Here is a 9,684-nt window from a genome sequence, read left to right as displayed (position 1 = left end):
TGGACCTTGAAAAAATCATGTTGAGTGAAATAAGTCAGAAAAAGAAGGATGAATATGGGATGATCTCACTCTCAGGCCGAAGTTGAAAAACAAGACCAGAAAAGAAAAAAAACAGTCGAACCTGAAATGGAATTGGAGTATTACACCAAAGTAAAAGACTCTGGGGTGGGTGGGTGGAGAGAATACAGGTCCATGAAGGATGATGATAAATGACATAGTGGGGGTTGTATTGTTAAATGGGAATCTGGGGAATGTTATGCATGTACAAACTATTGTATTTACTGTTGAATGTAAAGCATTAATTCCCCAATAAAGAAATAAATTATTAAAAAAAAAATTCCCCAATAAAGAAATAAATTTAAAAAAAAAAAAGGGCAAACGCTAGAAGAAGTGCCTACACTATGAATCCACTCTTCCTGGTGGCCTTTCTTTTCTTTTCATTTTATTGGATATGAGAGAGAGAGAAGTTGAGAGGGGAGGGGAGGGGAGGAGAGACAGAGTGGGAGAGAAAGATGGACATCTGCAGGCCTGATTCACTGCTTATGAAGCAGCACCACCCTTCACCCCACAGGTGGGGAGCTGGAGGCTCAAACCAGCTTGCGCTGGGCTTTCTGCTTTGTACTACATGTCTTTAACCTGGTGTTTAACCACCCGAACCCCCTCCCTTTTTGTTTAGATTTATTTACCTATAAGAAAGATTGAAGCAGAAGAGAGAAATGCTCTAAACACAGATTGAAGCAAACATTTAACAAATTTTTTATTACAAAAAAACATGATGAGGGAGCTGAGCAGTAGCAACAGGTTAAGTGCACATGGTACAAAGGGCAAGGACCGGTGTAAGGATCCCGGTTCGAGCCCCCGGCTCCGCACCTGCAGGGGAGTTGCTTTATAGGCAGTGAAGCAGGTCTGCAGGTATCTATCTTTCTCTCCCCCTCTCTGTCTCCCTCTCCTCTCTGCATTTCTCTCTGTCCTATCCAACGACAGCAATAACAACAACAACAACAACAATAAACAAGGGCAACAAAAGGGAAAAAATAGCCTCCAGGAGCCGTGGATTCATAGTGGAGGCACCTGAGTCCCAGCTATAACCCTGGAGGCACACACACACACACACACACACACACACAAAAGTTGAATTAAAAAAATTTTAAATTATCTTTATTTATTTATTGGATAGAGATGGCCAGAAATCAAGAGGGAAGGGGGAGATAGAGAGGAAGAGAGACAGAGAGACACCTACAGCACTGCTTCACCACTCGTCAAGCTTTCCCCCACAGGTGGAGACCTAGGACTAGAACCTGGGTCCTTGCACATTGTAACATGTGCTACTACCTGGGCCCAAAAGTTGAATGTGTTTATGTCTTCTAAGATAGTTGAGCTAATGTATTTGTGCCTATGTTATCAGAAGCAGTCACCCATCTGAAAAGAAAAAAAAAAAGCCTCTAGGAACAGTGGATTCTCAGTGCCCTAGCAATAACCCTGGAGGCAAAAGGAAAAAAAAAAAAAGTAAAAATTAGTTTGAAGACAATTAGAGAATTCAAGGGTTGGGTGACAAATTCAAGAATGCTTTCCAACCTTTTAGATAACTAGCTTCATTAAAATATCAGAAAAGTGTTTTAAACTGAAACCAAGAACCAGCCTTAATTGTTGTACTTTCCATAGTTCTGATTCAAAATAGTGACAAAAATCAAGACTGTGTGAATAATTTTAAAAAGTATATATGTATTTAATATCACAAGGATTAACCAAATAGACCATACAAAAATTTGTAAAGAAATGTATTACCAAGTGATATAACACTTATGCTTTATAGTATTTTTTTAAAGAAAACAAGTAAAACAGTGTTGTTAGTTAAAAGGGTATTTATGTTACTGGATTGCACACCTCAGGCAATTAAATTCCATTTTTTATATCTAGTCATTCTATTCTAATTTGACTTAAAAACATTCTTCTGAAAATTTAAAGCTCAAAAGTAAAAATACCCAATTCTGGCTTTGGTAATACAAACCTTCATAAATAAAAATTAAAGTAAAATAAATAAACATTTCTTAAATACCTTCTACTTTCACAAATATGAATCAATAATTCTTTCCATTAAATATTTATATTGGAGTAAAAATTAAGACTCAATAAGGAAGTGAATTGGCTGTCTCATTTATCCCTCAGAGGTCAGTAGTGCAGAGTTAACATTAGAGAATTCAGGTTCTTTCATTTTATTTTTATGATGACTCCATTTCTCAGGACAGAATACAAATACAAGATGCAGCCCTTGAAGCTGGCAAAAAACACATTAATTTGCTTTCCTAAAAGCACTAGCTCAGCTCCTAAGAAGAGCAATTACGAATCTGAGAAGTTAGGAAGAGGTACAGACTAGCAATTCTATTACAATTAAACAAAAACATCAATTAATGACACTGATATTCTATTCTTCATATTAGTTACTAATACATACTCAGCCCTTTTAAATCAGGGAACCTGCAGTCTCATTCTTAACCAAGTAGTTTTACAACTCCTATATAGTAGAGTATTACATAAAGGTGTAAACCAATTTGTATCCTTTCAAGATATTTCGATATGGAAGAGAAACTTTCTTTTTGTAAGACTATCCTGATTCTACAGGTTCATGGTACTTCAGAACCCCAATAATCAAGCAGTTCATGACAAAAGATAAAAGTGAAAAAGTAGACACAGAGGTCTGTGAAGACTTCGCCCATTTTGCTGTAGGTATCCATTGATCGATTTATCACTTCAGCAGGAATTCCAGATAACAAAAGTGCAGCTGTTAGTACTGTTGTCTTTATCTTCTTTTCACCCTGTAAAGAAGAAGACTTAAGTCTGACAGCTTACAGAATACTTAAGCTCCATAAAAACATTATCAGTACTGCTCATTTTTTGTCTGATTTCTAAACTATTAAGTCTCTAAACATCAATTAATAACATATAAACAAACATTTACTGAAAATATATAAAGTAGCAACCATACTAAGTAGTAGGAAAGAGATACCATTCTTATATCTTTCTCAGAAGCAAGACATAAAGAGCAGCTAAAAATGTGTAACGGTGGGAACTGGGGAGACAGCATAATGATTCTACAAAAGACTTTCATGTCTGAGGCTCTGAAATCCCAGGTACAATCCCCAGCACTACAAGCCAGAGCAATGCTCTGGTCTTTCTCTCATTAAAATAAACAAACATTAAAAGAATGTAACAGTGGGCTGGAGATATAGCATAGTAGCTACGCAAAAAAGACTTTCATGCTTAAGGCACGAATGATCCCAGATTCAATCCGCAGCACCACTGTAAGTCAGAGTATAACAGTACTCTGATGCCAGGCAAAGATGCACCCATGCATGAGGACCATGTGTGGGTTCAAGTCCCTGGTGCCGCCTGTAGGATAGAAGCTTCAAGAGCAGTGAAACAGTGCTGCAGGCTTCTGCCCATTCCCAGTACTTTCTCTCACTTTATAAAATTAAAAAAAAAAAGGCTACAATAAAATATGTAACATCAGGTAAAACAGGAAAAGCACCACTAGACAGCATGTAAGTATTTGCTAAATGAGTAACAGAGAATATGAGATATTAGGATCCAAAGGAGAGAGTAATTATGATAGGGTTTTCTTTATGTGCAAAGTACAGAAAAGATTTCAAGAAGTACAATTAAAAACAGGCGGGGGGGTGGGGAAGCGGTAGCGCAGCAGGTTAAGTGCACATGGCGTGAAGAGCAAAGACCAGCACAAGGATCTCAATTTGAGTCCCCGACTCCCCACCTGCAGGGGGGTCGCTTCACAGGCGGTGAGGCAGATCTGCAAGTGTCTTTTTCTCTCCCCCTCTGTCTTCCCCTCCTCTCTCCATTTCTGTCCTATCCAATAACGATGACATCAATAACAATGATAATAATAACCACAACAATGATACAATAACAAGGGCAACAAAAGGGAAAAGAATAGCATCAAGGAGCAGTGGATTCGTGGTGCTGAACCCTAACAATAGCCCTGGAGGCAAAAAAAAACCAGGCTGGGGGTCGGGCGGTAGCATAGCAGGTTAAGCGGTAGCATAGCGGGTTAAGCGCAAATGGCACAACGCACAAGGACAAGCATAAGGATCCTGATTCGAGTCCCTGGCTCCCCACTTGCGGGGGTGGAGGGTCCTTTCACAGGCGGTGAAGCAGGTCTGCAGGTGTCTGTCTTTCTTTGCCCCTCTGTCTCCCCTCCTCTTTCCATTTCTCTGTCCTACCCAACAACAACAGCAATGACAACAATAATAATGACAACAAGGGCAACAAAAATGGTAAAAATGGCTTCCAGGAGCAGTGGATTCCTAGTGCAGGCACCAAACCCCAGCAATAACCCTGGAGGCAAAAAAAAAAAAAAAAAAAAAAAGACTGTAAAACAGATCACTTGGAAAGTGCACTTCTGGGGCTGGGAGGTGGTGCACCTCGTTGAGTGCACATGCTACAGTGTACCAGGACCCAGGTTAGAGCAACGAGTCACAAGTGAAGCAGGGTTGCAGGTGTCTCTCTCTCCCTATCACCTCTTTCCCTCTTGATTTGTCTGTCTATACCCAATAAATAAATAAACATAATAAATTTTTTTTTAAAAAAAGGATACTGCTTTGCCAAGCATATGACCCTGATTTTAGTCCGGCCCCCATCCTACTGTGGAAAGCTTTTGGTGATGTGGCATTTTCCCTTCTCTCCCTGTCTCTTAGCTGAAGAAGTTGTTTCAGAGCAGTGAAGTTCTAGTGATGGGAAAGAAGGAAGGCAGGAAGGAAAGAAAGAAGGGAGGGAGGGAGGCAGGGAGAGAAGGAGGAATAAAGGGAGGAAGAAGGAAGGGAGGAAGACCTTTAAGAATGAGCAAGGGGGGGGGGGGGGCGGTGGCCGGGCGGTGGCGCAGAGGGTTAAGCGCAAGTGGCGCAAAGTGCAGGGACCGGCGTAAGGATCCTGGTTCCAGCTCCCGGCTCCCCACCTGCAGGGGAGTCGCTTCACAGGCGGTGGAGCAGGTCTGCAGGTGTCTATCTTTCTCTCCCCCTCTCTGTCTTCCCCTCCTCTCTCCATTTCTCTCTGTCCTATCCAACAACGAATTGCGTCAACAAGGGCAATAATAATAGCCACAGCGAAGCTACAACAAGGGCAACAAAAGGGGGAAAAAATGGCCTCCAGGAGCGGTGGATTCATGGTGCAGGCACCGAGCCCAGCAATAACCCTGGAGGAGGAAAAAAAAAAAAAAAGAATGAGCAAGGGGTGGGCTGGTGGCACACCTAGTAGAGTGCAGCATTACAATGAGTAAGGAACTCAGTTCAAATCTCTGTTCCCCACTTATGGTGGGGAAGGAGGTTTCACAACCAGTGAAGCAGTGCTACAAGTCTCTCTCCCTCCCTCTCAATTTCTGTCTAACTCTATCTGAAATAATTAAAAAAAAAAAAAAATTGAGCGAGAACTAGAAAGGGTAGCTCGGAAGGTGAAGAGTGAAGAGCAGAGGACTTAATGCCTGAGGCCCCAAATTAGATCCCTGATGTTGCATATGCCAGAGTGATTGATATTGTCTCTCATCATAAACAAATATTAAAAAGAAAAAGGGGTGGTCCGGGAGGAGGCGCAGTGGATAAAGCACTGGTTTCTCAAGCATGAGGTCCTGAGTTCAATCCCCAGTAGCACATGTACCAGAGTGATGTCTGGTTCTTTCTCTCTCTCTCTCTCCACCTATCTTTCTCATTAATTAATAAATAAAATCTCTTTAAAAAAAAAACTGATGCTCTTTCTCCTTAAAAAAAAAGAAAAGAAAGAAGACAAAGGGCAGGAGTAGATAGCAAAATGGTTATGCAAACAGATTCTCATGCCTGAGGCTCCAAAGTCCCAGGTTCAATCCCCTGCACCACCATAAGCCAGAGCTGAGCAGTGCTCTGGTAAAAAAAAAAAAAAAAAAAAAAAAGAAAAGAAAAGAAACAGAAAAAAGAAGGGGGCTGGGTAGTAGCACAGCTGGTTACGCACACATGGTGTAAAGCGCAAGGACCAACATAAGGATTCCGGTTTGAGCTCCAGGCTCCCCACCTGCAGGGAGGTCACTTCACAAGCAGTGAGGCAGGTCTGCAGGTGTCTTTCTCCAAAGTCTCAGGTTCAATTCCCCCACACCACCGCAAAGACACTCTCATGCCTGAGGCTCCAGGGTCCCTGGCTCAATCCCCCACACCACCATAAACCAGAGCTGAGCTGTGCTCTGTTAAAAACGAAACAAAAACCAACTAAATAAAAAAAAAAAGTTTAACCGAGTAAAATTTTAAGATTTTCTCTCTGTCCTATCTAATGACAACAACATTAATAACTACAACAACAATAAAATACAACAAGGGCAACAAAAGGGAAAATAAATAAATTGTTAAAAAAAAAAAAAGATGTGGTCCGGGAGGTGGCACAGTGGATAAAGCGCTGGACTCTCAAGCGTGAGATCCTGAGTTCAAGCCCCGGCAGCATCATCAATCAATAAATAAAATCTTATCAATCAATAAATAAAATCTCATCAATCAATAAATAAAATTTAAAAAAAAAAAAAAAACCAGTTGAGTCTCAAACATGAGGTCACGAGTTCAATCCCTGGCAGCACATGTACGAGAGTGATGTCTGGCTCTTTCTCTCTTTCCTATCTTTCTCATTAATAAATAAATCTTAAAAAAAAAAAAAGAATGATACAGAGAGAGAACCAGATATCAATTTGGTACATGTGCTGCTGGGAGTTGAACTTGGGACCTCATGCTTAAGAGTCTAATGCTTTATTGATTGCACCACCTCCTGGACCACAATATTTTATTCATTTTATTCATTTTATTTTAATATGAGAGAGATACTGAACTCTGGTGAGGCTGGGGATTGAACCTGGGCCTTCAGAGCCTCAGTCATGAGTCTCTTTGCATAACCATTACGCTGTGTCTCTGGCCCTAAGAAATCTTTTCTTGGAGACAGAGAAACTAAGAGTAGAGGGGGAGAGATGAGACACCTGCAGCCCTGCTTCACCACTTGTGAAGCTTTCCTCTCACATGTGGGGATCAGAGTCCTCGTGCACTGTAATGTGTGCACTTAACCAGGTGAGCCACCATCTGGCCCCTCAATTTCTCTGTTCTATTGAATTAAAAAGAAAAGGAAAAAATGGCCACCGGGAGTGGTAGATTTATAGCATCAGTACCAAGCCCCACCACAACCCTGGTGGCAATAAAAGCACAATAAACAAACAAAAACACTATAGTTGCTCAAGAAAAATCAAAACAGAAATGTACTAAAAGGTTTAAAATTGTTTATTTTTCTTTTTTCTCCAGGGTTATCGCTGGGGTTTGGTGCCTGTACTACAAGTCCACTGCTGCATACCAGCTTCACCGCCCATGAAGCGACCCCCCCACCCCCATCCCGCAGGTGGGGAGCCAGAGGCTCGAACCAGGGTCCTTACGCCCACTGCACTACTGCCCGGCCCCCTTTTTGGTTTTTGTTTTTTACCAGCAGAGCACTGCTCAGTTCTGGTGGTGCAGGGGACTAAACCGGGTCATCCAAAGTTTTTAGCTGCTCTAGTTATAATAACCAAAAGTTGGAAACAAGATATACATCAACAAGAGAATAAATAAATGGATAAACCATAAAATTGGGTACAACTCATACAAATGAGTTATTACTGAGCAGGACAAAAAATACTCTTATGGGGGGGCCAGGTGGTAGTGCACCGAGTTAAGTGCACATGGGGCTAAGTGCAAATTCGGGCATAAGGATCACAGTTTGAACCCCTGGATACCCAATTGCAGGGAGGTCAGTTCATGGGCAGTGAGGCAAGTCTGCAGGCGTCTCTTTCTCTCCCCCTCTCTGTCTTCCCTTCCTCTCTCCATTTCTCTCTATTCTATCCAGCAACAACAGCAGCAATAGCAACAATAACAACAAGGGCAACAAAAATGAGGGGGAAAATAGCCTCTAGAAGCAGTGGATTCATACTGCAGGCAGTGAATTCCAGCAATACCCTAGAGACAAAAAAAAAACACCTCTTATGGGAGAGCACAAAGTGCACTGCACCAAAGCAAAAGACTGGGGAGGGAGGAAGAGGGTGGAGGCTATTATATGATGGAATTGTATGCATTTGTTAGTGACTGCACTGTAAAGCATTAACCCCTCGGGAGTCGGGCAGTAGCGCAGCGGGCTGAACGCACATGGCGCAAAGCGCAAAGACCAGCATAAAGATCCTGGTTCGAGCCCACGGCTCCCCATCTGCAGGGGAGTCACTTCACAGGAGGTGAAGCAGGTCTGCAGATGTCTATCTTTCTCTTCCCGTCCTCTCTCCATTTCTCTCTGTCCTACCTAACGATGACATCAATAACAAAAACCGTAAAAAAAAATCTTAAAAAAAAAAAAGCATTAACCTCCTTAAAAAAAAAAGTACTCTGCACAAGAATGCATCCTGGTGCTGGCTTTGGCAGCATAAATACTAACACTGGAGCAATACAGTAAAGATTAACATGGCTCTGACTCAAGGGTGACACAAAGTATTGTGAAATGTTTCATTTTAGGGAGGAGGAAAAAAAGGAATCACCTTAAAAATACTAAATAGGTTGAAAGAAGCTTCTAAAGTATATATAAAATCACTCATTACATTGTGCGTACTAAAACAGGCAAGACAAATCTACACTGGGAAAAAGAACATCAAGCCTTTAGAATATAGAGGCTACAACTCCCTGAAAAGGAGTAAGACAGACATTGGTGAGGTAACAATGCTCTAAAACCTTCAACAGATTTGAGTTTCACATTAAACAGTACAATAAAGACTGAAGTATATTACTATATGGGTTTACTTTAACTTTATTTATTTTGATAGTATAGAGAGAAACTGATAGGAAATGGGAATAGAGGAGAGAGCGGTCCAGGAGATGGCACAGTGGATAAAGCATTGGACTCTCAAGCATGAGGTCCTGAGTTCAGTCCCTGGCAGCACATATACCAGGGTGATGTTTGGTTCTTTTCTCTTGTTCCTTCTTTCTCATTAATAAATAAAATTGAAGAAAGAGAGAGAGGATTCCTGCAATACTTCTTCACGCCTTGTGAAGCTCCTGTAGGTGGAGACTGGGGCCTTGAACCTGGGTCCTAATGTATGGTAAAACAGGCATTGAACCAGGTGAGCCACCTTTTGGCCCCAACTAAGGGATTAATTAAATCCCAATTAAGGGATTTTTTTTTTTTTTGCCTCCACAGTTATCTATTGCTGGGGGGCTCGGTATCAGCACTACTAATCCACTGTTCCTGGCGGCCATTTTTTCCAGTTTTATTGGATATAACAGATAAAAATTGAGAGAGGAAGGAGAGGGAGAGGGGAAGAAACAAAGATAGACACCTGCAGATCTGCTTCACTGCTCTTGAAATGTGCCCCTGAAAGTGAGGAGCTGGGGGCTTGAATTCAAACCCTTGCAGGGGTCCTTGTGCTCTGTACTATGTGTGCTTAACCAGGTGTGCCACCACCTGACACCCTGAAAATTTTTAACTTAAAGATGAGGTGATGAAGTATGTAACTGTGGGGCGGCACAATGGAAGGATGAGGTCCTAAGTTCAACTACCGGCATCCCCTGTGCCAATGTGATGCTCTGATTCTCTCTATATCTCTCACTCATGAACAAATATCTTCAAGTTTCTCACTGAATCACAGCAGGCCAACACCTGTTGAAAAATAAAAAG

At 41.6% G+C, this 9,684-nt stretch overlaps 1 protein-coding gene and 1 non-coding gene across 3 annotated transcripts in view; one reads left to right on the top strand and one right to left on the bottom strand.

The window, feature by feature from the left end:
* Positions 1-1,702: 1,702 nt before the first annotated feature.
* CAMLG (calcium modulating ligand) overlaps positions 1,703-9,684 on the bottom strand; it is a 20,663-nt gene continuing 12,681 nt past the window's right edge. For both annotated transcript variants that reach the window (XM_007519901.3, XM_060178284.1), the window contains one exon: positions 1,703-2,813. In XM_007519901.3, the coding sequence (XP_007519963.1) occupies positions 2,622-2,813 (192 nt within the window). In that variant the 3' untranslated portion in view covers positions 1,703-2,621. The remainder of the gene's footprint in view (positions 2,814-9,684) is intronic.
* Positions 8,423-8,529, top strand: LOC132537311 (U6 spliceosomal RNA). Its single transcript, XR_009548764.1, has one exon. It is a non-coding gene; the product is annotated as a U6 spliceosomal RNA (small nuclear RNA).

The sequence above is a fragment of the Erinaceus europaeus genome, chromosome 2, assembly GCF_950295315.1.
Source record: "Erinaceus europaeus chromosome 2, mEriEur2.1, whole genome shotgun sequence".
Taxonomy (NCBI): domain Eukaryota; kingdom Metazoa; phylum Chordata; class Mammalia; order Eulipotyphla; family Erinaceidae; genus Erinaceus; species Erinaceus europaeus.
The sequence above is the reverse complement of the archived record's forward strand: the minus strand, read 5'-3'. Positions and strand labels throughout refer to the sequence as shown.